The sequence below is a fragment of the Staurois parvus genome, unplaced genomic scaffold, assembly GCF_062004578.1.
Source record: "Staurois parvus isolate SC_StPar_1 unplaced genomic scaffold, SC_StPar_1.0 ptg000530l, whole genome shotgun sequence".
In the NCBI taxonomy this organism is placed as follows: Eukaryota; Metazoa; Chordata; class Amphibia; order Anura; family Ranidae; genus Staurois; species Staurois parvus.
The window spans coordinates 5,010,252-5,026,485 of record NW_028318326.1 but is presented as its reverse complement, the minus strand read 5'-3'; the positions used below and the strand labels follow the sequence as shown (position 1 = coordinate 5,026,485).

Genomic DNA, 16,234 nt, shown 5'->3' with positions numbered 1-16,234 from the left:
GTAGGAAGATAAACCCGGCATGAAGTTTTTTTTTTTTTTAATGACTGTAAGTTTGTGGGCTCATAATAAAGTGTCCAGGCTACATCTTTTATTTTTAATTTCAGAGTGGAGTGGAGAAGGTTTCGATTCCCTTTTGGATTTTTATACTATTACTTGGGGCTTCATTAGATAGATTTCCCCATTCTTCCTGTGTGACTAGCAGTGAGACGCAGCAGTGCCTTAGATCTCACACTGCATTTATATAGCTATGAGGCTCCAGGCACAACTACACTGCTATTTTCAGGGTACTCCTTAGGCACATTTAATATTTTTTGTTGTCCTCTTTAAGATAGCAGATCTTTCTCTTTTTGAGTTCAGGTCCATTTTAAATTCAGTGGATCGCCATAACAACTAAGCAACATGCATCTTTAGAAGGAAATATCAGCAATGGCAGCCACTGTATTTTATCAGTACATGCTTCCTTTAACCCTTACCCTGCCGCCATACCTGTATGACTAGCGGAGGGGTGGACTCTGTTTCCCTAGCATTGTTTATAAACGCTGCTGGAGAAATTACCCGTGGCAACTGTTGAGCCCAATAATTGCTGTCAGATAGCTTGGCTCACAGACACCATATACAGAATCAATCTGAGTGTCTCTACCACCATGTGGTCACTGTTATGACCAATCACAGTGATTACAAATGTAAACACAATACTGTTTACATTGTTGATCCCTCACCTTCATCCTACAATGGAGGAAGAAGAAATAAATCATACTAATCCTTGCAAGTAATAAATGGATCAGCAGCTGCTACTGATGCATTAATTCGTTTGGTCATTTATTCATTTCACTGAGTGTGTTTTTGTTTTTTTTTTACCCCCCCCCCCACCTCTCCTACATACCTGATTTCCAGCCTCTCTCTGTGTATGATTTGTATATTAATCCCATCACTCCCTTATCCTGCACATCTGCATGTTATCCCCCGCATCTCCATCCTGCCACTGAATGTGACCTGTACATTAACCCCTTCTTCTACCTCTGTGTGTGACCTATGAAGCACTGTGTGCTAATGTACTGTTACCAAGCTCCATGTTGTAACCCCCTCAATACCAGCATGTTTATTCTTTTTTTTTTTTTAAATTGTGCCAAAAAAATTAGATCACCTTGTGCTGTCAGCTTTCCAGAAAGGAGTCATTTTTGGAGGTTTTGTACCACCCTGGCATTTTTATTTGATTGGTTTTATAGGGGAAAGCAAGGGAACCCTGTTTTTTTTCTTTTTTAATAGTTACATAAAACAGTAATTAATACCTCAAAAAGAAAACTGTCTAAAAAAATATCGAATTTATTTGGGTACAGTGTTGCATGATGAAGTAAAAATATGGTCAAAATATCATAGCACTGAAAAATGTCCTGATAATGAAAGAGTATTACAGACTGGGACTCAAGTAGTTAATTATCTAGATTGTTAACATAAGTACTATTTGAATACAAGTCTGGTACTGCATCCATTGAACAGTTCACATGTGGGTCCACTTTCTAAGAAATTAATTTAGGTTTGTATACAAAATCTATGCTTCCAGCATTAAACTGGAAGAGTAAATGTCAAATGAATAAAGGCATTAGGAGACATGAAATGCATTGCAAGTATCTATTTTGCCCTGCTTCCTTTTGGCTGTACAAGCAGAGTTCTGTCATTTCGATGCTGTCGGACTCTATTATCCATTGTTTGATAACTACAAGTCTGAAAGCTGTTAGATCATCTTCACAGAGCCCACTGTAATGCAGACACAGTGTCTCCTGAGCCATCCCTGAAACAGCACATGATGCATAGAAAATAATTCAGACTGAGACTAGACTTCAGTTATTGGCCACTTATTAATATTGCATTAATCATGCAATGCTAGCTGAAGAAGGAAGATTTGTTGTGGAAGTGGGTGTTTCAGATGTTCGCCTTGAGAGTAGAGACAAAAAAAATATTGTTATTTATAGCTAATTTGGTGCAAAAATTCCCACATTCTGATGTAAAAATGTAACAATTCGGATTTTGTTTCCATTTAAGAGACCCATTGTTAATATGCTGGCTATTACATCATTTGATCTCCTCGTTTCCTGTTGCATGACTGTGGGACATTGTTACATTTGTATATTCAATACAGTTAAAGTGGTTCTAAAGCCTAAACATTTTCTACCTTAACGCATTCCTTGCATTAAGATAAAAAATGTTTATGTTTCAGTTTTGGCCCATCACCCCCCTTTTACTTACCTGAGCCCCCATTTGATCAGGTGCTGTGCCAATCTGCAGATTTTGTCTCCCCTCACCTCTGTGTCTCACTGGCTTTGCTGGGACAATGGGAGCCATTGGCTCTCACTGCTGTCAAAGCTAGTGATGGGGGGGGCGGGGCCCAGTCCCACTCTCTGTGTCAATTGATGCAGCAGCTGGGCTCAGGAGCGAGCCTGCAAAAGTGCCCCCTCTGGGAAGCGGCTTCCCATGGGGGCACTGGACAGAGAGGAGGAGCCAGGAGCACCAACGGGGGACCCAAGAAGAGGAGGTTTAGGGCCACTCTGTGCAATTCCATTGCACAGAGCGGGTAAGTATAGAGATTTTATTTAAACATTTTTTTCCTTTACAATCACTTTAACATTCAAGGATGGGGTGGGGATGGTGGGTGCTTGGAGCAGAACTTGATATCATGTCTGCAAATGTTTAAATTTTGGTAAACATACATGGTGGATTCACACTGTTCCGTGGGCCCATATAGTTTGTTTTCCTTCCATGCTAAACTGCAACCCCGTAGGAAAGAATGAAGTTTCCCCTTCAAATGTATCTTCATGCTGTAAAATGCTTTTTTGCTGCATGAAAACAGAATAGGTCCACACTAAATGACAATGAGACATGTGATTTTAATCATTTAAGTTTGAGCCAAGTTAGGTCACAGGCTGCTGCTTTTCTGATAATGGTGGTGGAATTGCTCACCAGAACAACAAATGATGGCTATGTAGTTGGGAGCACTTAAAAGAGAAGTATGGCTAAAGTTTTTTTTTTTTTTTTTTTTCCCGTATTTCTCCTACGGATCACAGGAGTGCAGTTCATTCTACACTCCCGTGACCCCTTTGCAGCTGACACTGGGCTACAGTCCACTGTTGGCTGACATCACTCATCCGGTCCAGGTTCTGGAAAGATCCTGACTTTTAAGTCGGGATCCACCCAAATGCCTGGACCGACAGCTGTCTCAGCCTTTCAGGAAGCCGCTGAGAGCCTGAGCCAGCCAATCCCATCCCCTGTACTTCCCGGGCGCTCCAGTGAGTGCTGGAGGGGCAGAGCAGAGAGCCGGTGACTGCACATCAGATATATGCAGACTGAAGACTGAGAACTAAACATTCAGTCTTTGATTGCTCAGTTCTTGGTCTTAGGAGCAGCAGGGTACAGATTTAGCATCGGATCGCTGAAGGTGCTGCAAACCACCAAGGTGAGCATAATTTTATTTTTTTTTTTAAAGAATAAATACTAATACATTGAATTAATTCATACTTCACAGTATAATTTAAAATATTAAAAACAAAATATTTATTGATATATACAGTACATGTATATATTTTTACATTGTACTGTTATGGTCTAATTTCGTGTGTGTATCCATTTAAATAAACATAACATTTATGTGTGTATGTACAAACACACACACACACACACACTTGTTCTTTATATACTAGCCCTGAAGAAGGGTGACATGCGTTTGTTGAACTTACTGAACAAGAAAGTCCAATAAAACCAACAAAAATCTGCGCGAGATGACTGTTTTTCCTATGTGCTCCCCAACTACAGACCATACCCATCATTTGAATTTCTCTTTGGTGTAATCTACAGTCATTAGCTCACAACCCAGATCTCAGTGTGTTTCTATGTCCTCATGGGTTCATCAAGTCTTGATAGTTTTGACTGTTTATCTGCAGTTTGTGACTTTGTATAATGCTTCAGATTTTGTGCATATAATAGAAATTTACAGAGAACTGGAAGTCTTAGTAAACATGTTTAATGATCCGCTACATATTGTCTTTTGATATCTGTTTTTCTGCCATCAGCCCACAAATGCTTTATTTCTGTTTTCAATGTCTTTCAGGCCTTCTTACAAATGTGCAATCTGCCAGTCCAGGTGGTTTGTAGGGCAAACGCTGAATATATGTCTCCATCTGGTAAGCATGGTATTCATTTAAGACGCTGTGTTTGAAACGGTGCTCTGACTCCATGGCAACTCCACGCAAGCCTCCTAGTCATAAATATATCTACATTACTGTGCATGCTGATTTTTCTCCCTACAAGTTGTAATTCTTGCTGCTTGGAAAGGCTATAAAAATGATAAATCTTGCATAATATTTTCACCTGTAAGAGTGGAAAATCTGTGTATGCTAGTAGGGGAGCAGCACTGTGTTTCCTGTGTGCTAGCTGTGCATATACCTCAGCCAGAAGCTCCCATGGATAAAAAGCCTGTGGACATTTTCATGTGACGTGCAGCGGCAGGAAAGTCACCTTCTCTTACTAATGCCTCAGTTGATTCTCATGCGTTTCATTGGAGTAGAATATGTTGGCGTATCGTCTTCTGTTCTTTACTAATGAAGAACTCCAGTCTTTTAATGCAGTTATAATGGGCTCTCTCTACCTTTTTTTTTGGGAATTTTGTTCATAGGTTATTTTGCTCCCCATGGTAAATGTCCAGCTGAAGACTGTAACACCATTTTCTAAGCCAGCCTTTCACAACCAGGGTGCCTTGGCAAAATGTCTAAAAATTGCCCAAAACTGGTATAAAATCCAGCGGGTGCAACAAGCCCACCTTTTAGTTGCACAAAGCCACAGGTTTTCATTGTGCACCATTACGACCTTCTAGCCGGCAGCCCGACAACCAATGAGATCATCAGTTGATAGGGAGGATATCAGCTGCCTGCACAGCATCCTAATTTGACCCTCCCCTGCCCCTCTCCATCAGTGCTGGGGTCACATTAGCTCAGTGATGGAGAAAAACTGAGGGAGAAGAGAAACATTGGAATACTAATCTGTACCAGTGTGCAAAAGTATATTTTCTTTGGAAGAATAAATCACCTCTAATGTTGGGTGTCCTACAAGTGTGGATGTTACTGCGTTATATTAGAATAGTTTTTCACAAGTTAGAATGGGGTGCCCTTTCATGCCTCTACCTTTTGCTTGTAACGGTCAGTCTTGCAATGCCTGATGGGACTTGTAGTTTGGCAACAGCTGGAGGGCCGCCAGTTTGACATCTGTGGTCTAGAGGCACCCCATTTTAGAATAGGGTGCCTCAAGACTGTCCATAATTTTACAGGGTGCCTCGGGATGGTCCATAATTTTAAAAAGTGCCTTGAGTGAAAAAAGGAAGAGAAACACTGTTTTGAGCCTAGTATTGTTTCACTGTAAAATACTATGGGGGTTATTTACTAAAACTGGAGAGTAGAAAATTTGGTGCAAGTGTGCATCGAATTCAATCAGCTTCCAGGTTTTAATTGAACAAGCTGAAGTTAGAAGCTGATTGGCTACCATGCACAGATGCCCCAGATTGTGAGTGCACCAGTTTTAATAAATCTCCCCCTATATAAGGCTGTGGTCTAAGCTCTGAATGTTGCCTAAACACCACCCATTTTCCTTCACTGTATCTGAAATGCATCAAGTTGCAGATGAAAGAGGAAAGTTATTTACGTATGCGTCAATCATAAATTATTGTTTTCCTTCCCTTGAATATGAGCTAGCAAGTGTTAACCAGTCAGCTTTGACTTTATATTACTGCCAGCCAATTCAGATTTCTCTTTCTATTGGTAATGACAACAGTGCATGTTTTGTAGACAGAGACTTCTTGTAACCCTTTCTGGGAGACTGGTCTTTGTTGAGGGACAATTCTAGAGGAAAACCTGTTTTTGTCGGCCAGGGACCTGAGATGGGTTCAGGTTCACCTTCCAGCATAATGATGACTATAAACTTAGCCTAAGCAACACTTGAGTGGTTTAAGCCAAACACATGAATGTCACAGAATGGCCATTTCAATACCCAGGCTTTAAATTGAAAATGTGTTGCAAGCTTAAATATGACTGCCCACTGATGGTGCCTAGCCAGTACAGTTTGCCAAAAAATGAAAAATATGGCAAGTTTCAGCTGTGCAAAGGGAGAGCCTTATCACATGAATGGTGTTAAAGCTGAGTTCCTGTCCCCCCCCAAAAAAAAAAAAATTAAAAATAGCTACAAATAGCTGCTAATTTTTACTATTAGGGCACTTACCTGTCCAGGGATCCAACAGTGTCCTCACCCCGAGCTGGTTCTTCAATCGGCTGTTGGGTGCTGGCGCTGCTATCTTGACTAAGGGAAACCAGTAGTGAAGCCTTGCGGCTTCACCGGTGGTTTCCTGCTGCGCTTGCATGAATCATGCTGTGCTTTGTGAATGGACCGCAGTCCTCTGGGACCTTGTAAGTGTCCCGGAGTGCTGCGGGGTGGGGAGAACTTCCGGCTCAGTTCACTGCTGCGAGCTAAGCGAGCCGGAAGTGGGAGTGGCTACCTGTCAGGTACCCCCCTCCCCCCCAAAAGGTGCCAAATGTGTCAGCGGAGGGGGGACGGAGGCAGAAAAGCAGAGCTTCCATTTTTTTTTTTTGTAGCTTTAACTACAGGTGGTGTTGCACCAGTCAGATGACACAAAATGTAGCTCAGCTGAGCAGGGACAGGTACTGTATGTGGCCTATCAAGGATTACAGGACTCATTACAGGTTAGTGGGTAGGTGGTCAAAAATTTTAGTTACTGTTTAATCATGTTGCATAAATCATATCATGCAAATTCCAATTTTTTAATTCTAAGTTGTAAAACTACAAAAGCCCCCTCCCCCTCCAAATTTTTTTTTTTTTTTGTACCATTTCTTGAATGAATCGTTTGGAATGGTGAAATTAATTTACTTTGGATTTAGGTTTGGATTTTCAAGGTTTGTGCATGGTGCTTGCTTTGAAGAGATCTGGCCATGCTTGTTACAGTCTGATTTTATTATTAAATACATACATCTAAATTGTGGGAGCACACATAAGATCCATTGCACTCCTAAAATTTGGAAGAGAGTATATAAAACATATATTGCATAATATGGCTCTCAGTCACATAAATTGCAATCTGATTATACGTTATATTTTAGATTTATGAACAGCTATATATTGCAGGGGTCTGATTAAATATGAATTGATTAGGCAGGCCTTTGCGCCATTCCATGGATATTGACGAATCATCTTTTAATGATCATCTTAATGTCATTATTCTGCATGCAGATCTGTGCAGAGCAGTTCCTCTCTGTTTTGATGTAAACCGTGTGTTCTTGCTGTGCACTTCAATCTTCTAGAACCAGAAGGTAGCCTAGCATTGCCAGGATAGGGGGACGCATGCACACTCAACTGTTCGTAGAATCTTTTGGAGTAGTAGTTTTATGGCCACAATCACTGCAGCGCCAATGTGGTTAGTAATAAAGTGGGACTTTAACATGGCAGTCTGCATGATGTATCAATCTGTCTTAGTATCAATCCGTCTTAATATCATGGCAGTCTTTCATAGTTAGTCAGTTTTATAGGTTGATTGTCTAAACTCACTGGGTAATCTGTTCACCTTCAGGAAAATCCAGCCCCATTTTAAAGCTACACCCCTTCTCAGACAAATCACTTGCTCTCTTTTTTTGTCATGCACACATTTGTAACATTTCCCTCCTATTTCACATTCGTATTCCGTCACATAAGACAACAATCGACTCCAGTTAAAACTATCTGCCTGTCTTGGTTTTACCTAATCAAAAAACTTTAGCACATTGCGTCTTTGTATTACTACTTTGTATAACATTGAATGTCCAGACATAATAGTCCTGCTGAGTTGTGCACTATTTCCTGGAGCAGCAACATATTCGAAATAGAGCTTTGATGGTGCTTCCTATCTGCAAAATATCTAAAAATAATAACCACTCTACTGCTATTGTGGGTGTCACAATAAAGAGACTATTGATCTCCAGGGGAAGGTGCTGAGCTGACTTTTCTCTAAGCATCAATTGATAGAGAAGCTAATGGAAAGCTTGAGCAAGAAATCAGTGGAAGAGTTATTAAGGCTGCTGAGGCGAAGTGCTTTAGATCTAGTATTGGAAAGCAGTTAGCGCTGCTGGGAGACATCGGCCTATGTGCCAATACCAAGCAACACAAACAGATTAGGAAAAACATACAAATGGTCACTTCCATTCCTACCTATTTGTTTACATCAGTTGTCCGTTCGTTTTAGTTTTCCATCTGGCATTTGCAATCACTGTGATGTCAACCATGGTAGAGAAGTCTGGAGTTGTGGGCAGTATTCTTGTTTAATAGACTTTTAGATAGGCAGCACAGTGTCCTCTTCACTTTCAATGCTCAGGTTCTGGGATCAAATCCCATCAAGACACTGCAGAGTGTTTGCACGGAATTCCTTGCTAGCTCTAGCTTCTTCATAGTAGAATGCTAATGAAGCCTCCAGCTAGATTGGCCTTCCTGTATATACAACCACTAGATTGCAAGCTCTTTTGGAGACAGGAACATATTTGATGATTGCAGCGTTCTCTAAAGTGCTGCAGAATATGTTGTCACTATATAAAAAATTAGTGGTAAAATGAGAATTGCTAAAATATTAGAATTGCTAAAGTATTGGAATTATAGACTTCTGGCCTCAATATTACTACAAAAATATAAAGCTTTTGACTGACAGTAAAGACTGCCATACTGAGGCAGATTTCTTGCTAAGAACCATGAATAGCAAGAAAGCCATCTGGCCTTGTTAAAATTTTGTGTGTCAAGACCCAGCGCAACCTTTCCCTTAATTCTGTGGGCAGTCCTTTTAATGGAGGCAGCATACCTTTTTGTTTGGATCACTGGACAACCCAAAATAGTAGAAATACTCTGGAAGTGATGATGAGCAGTTTCGATTTCAAAACCTCAAATTTTTAGCCTGGTTGTAAAGTAATTAAAATACCCTCCACTCTCCAGTTTGAAGCAGTAGAGACTTATTAAAACAGAATAATATAAATCTAAAAAAAGGGATTTATTCCTCATTGCAGGATAGTGGACAGAGCCATGCAAATGATTTCATTTTGCCCATGGCCAGGCTTGTTGGCCATCATCAGTGCAGGTCATGGAAACCATGGCTTGTATTGGTTAGGGTTTGTAGACCAACAGGACAGTATAAGTAGGCATCCTGTGATGAGGTGGGCAAAAACTTCCCCGATCCACTCACTAAACCTGTGCAAAGTATTAGTAGTCGTACCTTTTTTAAATACTATAACCAAAAACTAAAACTATTACTCAAACAAAACAACCCCAGACTTAAGTTGCACTATATATGTAATTTTTGGTAATCTGAGGTTTGGAGGTTGTATTACTTCCTAATATTTATCAAGTCTGTTTTGTCTGCCATTTTCATTATTAAAGTGTAAGTAAAGGCAAAACCTAACTAACTCAAACCTATTCACAGCCACATTCTAAGTCTAATCTATCTAGCCCTGTAAAGAAAAAATCGCTATACTTACCTGTTGCAGACCCAGTCCAGTCTCCAGTGGCTCCCTCTGTGTGCAGGACACAGCCGACAATGGCTGGGAAATGTCTGGGAAGTGATGTCACTCATAGAGTTACTATGGGGACTTCCTTTGTTGTCTACCTCTTCTACACATGCCTACACACTGAAGCCACGGCTGAAGATTCAGCGTGGAACCAGACCAGAGCGGCTGCAGAACTGGTAAGTATAGTGATTTTTTTTCTTTACAGTGTTAGGTAGATTAGGCTTAGAATGTGGCTGAGTGTAAGTTTAGTGTTTTCTAGGTTTTTGCCTTTACTTACACTTTAATCTGCAGTCAGGGGACCATTATTGAAGCAGCTGCACCATCTTTAGGTTTAGGGTTCATGCACACAGACACTGGGAGAAGCAGTGTGTTCAGTACCTATAGCTTTAACATGACAGGAGGTGAGGGGAAGTCTCCCCACTGAGTGCATACAATGTGAATAGAAACTGACAGAAGTTTTATCTCATCATTACTCTATCTCAGGTGTATTGAATTAAAGTTTAAGCAGGTACAGTCACTAAAAGTTTCTTCTGGCCGAGGTCCGAATCTCATGTTTGTGCGTAGTCACTGTATGTCTATCAAAAAATGAGAAATATGCAATTTCCATAGCCATTCAACAATATTTATTGTCCAGATTCAGTTACGGCATTAAACATGTGGACAGTTGGATCTAGGATGGCTTTACATTTGCTCATGTCATTATATGGAATACAATCAACTATCCTTTGTAGAAACAAATAAATAACTCTTTAATAAAACATAAAAAGCACATCCATATTTCAAGTAAAAGAAAATAGCACCTTCTGACTTAAATAACTAACCGTGTCAGTCTGAATTTCCACACATTCTCTGTTTTCTCTCAATTTTTTTGAAAGATGCCCATCAGAGTGCCATTTAACATTCAATGTGCCTGTCAGAGTTCCCCTTAGCATTCAGTGTGCACGTCAGCGTTCCCCTTGACATTCAATGTTCCCGTCACAGTTCCCCTTAACATAAAATGTGCCTGTCAGAGTGCCCCTCGCCATAAAATGTGCCCATCAGAGTGCCCTTTACCATACAATGTGCCCATCAGAGTGCCCTTTACCATACAATGTGCCCTTTACCATAAAATGTGCCTGTCAGAGTGCCCTTTACCATAAAATGTGCCTGTCAGAGTGCCCTTTTACATAAAATGTGCCCATCAGAGTGCCCTTTACCATAAAATGTGCCCATCAGAGTGCCACTTAACATAAAATGCGCCCATCAGAGTGTCCCTTAACATAAGGTAAGGGACATGCTGATGGGCACATTTTATGTTAAGGGGCATGCTAATGGACACATTTATATTGAGGGGCACTCTGATGGGCACATTTATATTGAGGGGCACTCTGATGGGCACATTTATATTGAGGGACACTCTGATGGGCACATTTTATTTTAAAGGGTACTCTGGTGGGCGTATTTTATGTTGTGGCCATCAGAGTGCTCATTAGCATTAAATGTGACCATCAGCTTGACCCTTTAACCTTAAATTTGCCCATCAGAGTGCCCCTTAAAATTAAATGTTCCCATCAGCATGCCCCTGTAAGAACACATCCTGCCTTGAAGGCAGACAGGAGTGGGAGCCGGAAAATGTAGCCAGCTGCAGGAGGCAACAGCTGTTCCGGGATCCTTGGCTGAAGGGGGTGGGGAGCATGCTTGTGGACAGGCAGGGAGCAGGAGAGACCATGAACTAAAAGGGGCAGGGCGCATGCGTGACACTATTGGTTTCCGGGACACCGCCCTGCTGCGCGGCGGATCTGTCATTCTAGTCTAGTGGGCTGGTGGCCCGGACGGGAGCACTGCTCGGGCTGTTGTCAAACCGTGGACTACCATTTAGTGACCGCTGCTTTATCTGAAACAAAAATAAAAACAAATTTCTGGGTTGGAATTGGGCTTTGATTGGGTACCTTCAATGCTGTAAATCACCAACCCAGAACAAGTATGGAAATCAGTTTTTATTTTCCTGACTGCACAGTTTTTTAGGCCACTTACACAGAGGTACTGTAATGCAGCTTCAGCATGACAGCCAGGCAACTGACATAACTTTATCCATGTTTGTTTTTAGCAATTTTGTGCTATATACATTTTCAAAGGAATAGAGTTAAGCTACCCACATTTCAGTTGGTTTGGATCGGAAGAGCATTTCCTATGCATATGAAAGTGAGAGGGCCTGGTAATGTGTATTAATGATGACCAGCAAGTATAATCAAACCCGGCTGATCAGCTCTTCCCATTCTCCTTTCCTAACCTGAATATTAAAGCATGGTAAACCTGGGTATTTTGGTAGGCAGTGTTTAACTGTGTTATACTGTAGATCAGTTCATATGGAGGCTATGAAAAGATTTTTTTTTAACAGAAAGGGTGTTTGGTGTAATTAGGTTGCAGTGCAGCATTTGAAAGACGAGAGAGCTTCAAGAGATGACGGGAATTGTACCCTTTATCATTTGGCATTGATTGCCTAAATAGATCATTTAAATTTACTATTTATTTTTTCGACCAGGTAATTCCTTTAAAAGGGAGTAGTCAGAAAAGAAATATAGAAGAGTACATTGCGTTTTTACAGGCATATACCCCAGGGCTGTCATCTTTATCCTTTAGTTATTCCTTACAAAGTAAGTGGCCTTGAACAAATCCGTGCACATAAGGTGTTGGAATATCTACCGTATGCATGCTTGTTATGCAACACTGACTCCCCAAGTTGTGGTAGAATGCTATGGATCTTCCTTTCTTGCTCCAGTAATGGCTCTCCATATAGTTTCCTGGAAGGTACTGTATTTGTTAACAAAAAAGGCTTTACATACTAGTGCTAGGAAAAAAACCAGTGTGCTGAATATGCCAAGACACGAGAACTTCACAATATTAACGTGTAATATCCTGTCGTAACCAGAAATCATTGTTCAGTCTGTGGTAAACCAGAAAAGGGGAAATATGCTTTATGAACATCGTCATTCTACATTCAAGTCTGTAGCTTTGCAAAATAAAATACAATTTTCATCACTACCCTTAGGTCCATTATAAAGAACTATGGATACTTCACAGTACTACTACAAAGTGGGGTCTGCATTTTGTCACCCATTGATAAAATGCAGGCTCAGGTATCCTATGGATTTTTCTCTGCTTAACACAGCAGAGGAACTCCGTGATTGGAGAAGAGCGAGTCATGTGACTTTGACAGGTATCCTTCTGGCTTTTTTTTAAACACAAATACCATTTATTTTTATTGTACTTCTCTGGCTTCAAATTCCCAAAGCCAGCGGAGCACAATGCACATTTACAAAGCAATCAAATATATACTTAAATCACTGCGTCACAGATTTTACCCCATACACTTCTGATACCCTTGCTGCTCTTCCAAAATCTTAATACACTAAGATGCTGGGCATATACTACAAAAATAATTGGGCACTAGATATCAGTGTATGCTACCAACAACTGTGACTCTAAAACACATTATAAACAGAAAATAATATTTCTCCAAATATAAATAACGTGCTATCCAAAAATGCAAAATGTGTCCGTAAATGTAGTAGTGATCTATACAACACTCTTGGATGTGCTCCACACTCTTCAATTGGTGCTCTTCAAGTGGTTCCACTCCTTCCTCCATACACAATGAGACACACCAGACATTATGACCCAAGCAGTGATTGGGTCTATATGCACTGATACTGATTACAGTCTGATTGGGTCTAAATTTCTGATGAATCTCAATGTGTAAGGGGGAAGAAGTGGAACCATTGAAGAGCACTGTTGTGCATGATAAGTGTGGAGCACATCCAAGAGTGTTGTATAGATTACTATTGGCACTGTAGCTGGTTTTATTGACTTTGGATGTTTACAGACACATATTGCTTTTTTGGATAACATGTTATTTATAGTTTTCTTTTGGAGAAATATTTTCTATTTATAACTTGTTTTGGAGTCACAGTTGTTGGTGGTATACACTGATACCTAGCACCCAAATATTTTTGTAGTATATGCACATTTATAAAGCACACCGCTTTTTAAATGGATCCTTCAAAGTAGCTCTAACTCAACTGTTCTCAGCCTTTGTACCTTAGAGGAACGCTTTAAAACATTTTCAGGTGTCTCAAAGAACCCCTGATCAAATCAAATAATTGGAGAAAATGCCTCTTACCTTAATGGTTAGTGAGAATGATACCCCTTGCATTTAAGGTCAGAATGCTACCCTTACAGATAGCTAAAAGAGATTATTAATGTCATTGACTATTGACTTTGCCAAGTAACACTGGCCCCAAAACTATGTGGACACCATCAAATGGGATATCAGTTAGTTACAGCTCCAGGAACCCCTAGCAACCTCTGGAAGAACCCTAGCATTTCATGGAAGCCTGGATCAGAATGCTGACTGGGTGGCTACTAGTTTCTATGTGTACTATGCATCATGTCATGCCATTTTCAACTCTTTTTGTGCTGCTTATGTCCTACATCCTCTTTCAGACATTCCTGTCTGTATGCAAGCGCTCCAACTTCTGATGCACACAACTGTTCTGGACCAGTTTCCTCATAATGACAATGGTGGACAATTGGCTGCACAATGTTTGTTGGCACAGCTGCTTGTATTCTCCACCAGGAAAGCATTAGACAGGATATCAACTCAGGAGAGTAATCAGGGACATGGACAGAGAACTGTCACCCCACAACAGAAAGTTCTTCATGGCAGATTCATCAGCTATTCTTTTAATGAAAACTGCAAATTTAGAAAAAAAAAAAGATTGCCACTGACTATTGAAATTACAATACAATGATAAAGTTAATGTTTTAGTGATAGGATTTACTGTAGATCCACTTTAATAAACACTGAATTGCTTTCAAGCCCCACCCCTAGTGTTCCCCGACTTATTTTATTTTTGTAGTTTGTATCATTAACCCTCATTTATAACTATTGAGCTTCAAACATTAAGTATCATTTCTGACTTCTGATGGTTTTTTCTGCTTGATTTTTCAGTATAGCTGAACTGATCTGAATATTTTTTGACTTAGTTATGTGCTGTTATGTTTTTCCTGGAGTAAAAGAATGTAAGGCCAGTTTCAGATGTTGAATATGGATGCCAGAATATGAAAAGATCTCTCAACCAGTAACATTGCTGTACAGTCTGAATAAAACCTTTGACTCCTTGCAGTTCAAAAAGCCCTTCATTTCTTTTGTAATACACTTTAGAGTATGGATGCAGATGAGGTCTTTGTTGGTGCCATGCACCTCATCCATTACCCTTAGGCTGACTGTGAAGCAAGAGAAGAGGGAATCTGTTGAAAAGGACCATGACAGAGCCTGCTGTTAGCATGAACTTTGTGTGAACCAGTCCTAACAGCAGGTTTCCTGCATGTGCTTCAGGGGAACATTTGGTGAAGAACACTCAAAAACCTCGAAGTATCACGTGAAGCCACAGGAAACTACACATTTTTTATCGGTTTCATAGGATACTCCTTCCTCTTCTGGCTGTGAAATTACTCTACTAATCCGGAAGGTGTAGAGAAATGCTGTATTACTTTAAATAGAGTTTTCTAACAAGAACTTGCGTGTGTAGTAACATTGCAGTTTTGGTCTACCTGGTTTTGTGGATACCAACAGAATTTAAGGCAATTTTACTATATTTTTGAAATAAGGAACTATTGCCTGTAAAACACCAGCACAGTTTTATAATATTTAATCTGCACAAAACTGATATTTATTTTTGGTGGTTAGTAGAAGGCCAGATCATTCATTTTTTCCTTCCATCTCTTGGGAGCTCACTTGGTGAGATCTCAGCGGTTCCTGGCTTTTCTGACTGCTATTTGTATTGTGGAGAATGGAGCTGGAAGAGTTGTAAACTGTCCAGAATGCCTAAAAATGGTATGATTCAAGTAGGTGATCTGAACATACAAGCATCCATTCAGGACTAAAATACTGCAGTGGTTTTGGGGGAGATTGTGATCTTTTTTTATTTTTAGTGAATAAAGAAGACTTTAGTAACCTTACAAGTGTGCACGAATACATTGCTCGCATGCTACGATAGACAATAGCAGTATAATATTAAAAAAAAACATTTATTCATTAAGGGCTCTTTTAGGCCCCTTGCACAGGTATTATTATACAGGATTTATATAGGCCAACAGTTTGCTCAGCACTTTGTAGGGCTTCTAGCTACTGTGTGTCTCCCCAACATTTTTATGTGCCCGGGAGGGACAGGCTCAGCATCCACCCCCCACTGCCTGCATGGCAAGCTAACAAAAATAACAAAAAGTGACATTCACTCAATACACTAAAATCACATAGTAAAACATTACTGTACAAGTCATTTCACATACATTTTGTCCCGAGTGCTTTGTCCTGTGCCCTGCCTGCATTTGTACCGTTCTTTCTGCCTGGAAACTGAGAAACGTCCATGGTGTCCAAAAAGTGTCCCTTTAGGTCAAAAGCGGTTTTAGACCAGCTAGAGAACAGCGATAGTAAATCAGAACCACTTGCAGAATTGAGTGATAATGATTTGTGGGGAAATTCGTCATCAGACACTGAAAACGATTTTGCGACTTTGCTCAGTGATGTGCGAACTTGGCGCTATATTTCACATTTCAGTGTTTTTGGTTTGATATTGAATTAAATTTATTATTATTATATTATTATTTTTTATGATTATTTATTAAAT

General features: G+C 40.2%; 1 protein-coding gene across 2 annotated transcripts in view; it reads left to right on the top strand.

The window, feature by feature from the left end:
- The window catches only part of MTX2 (metaxin 2), a 269,812-nt gene that overhangs the window by 216,035 nt on the left and 37,543 nt on the right, over nucleotides 1-16,234 (top strand). For both annotated transcript variants that reach the window (XM_089690455.1, XM_089690456.1), the window contains one exon: nucleotides 4,100-4,172. In XM_089690455.1, coding sequence (XP_089546581.1) covers nucleotides 4,100-4,172 — 73 coding nt within the window. The remainder of the gene's footprint in view (nucleotides 1-4,099; nucleotides 4,173-16,234) is intronic.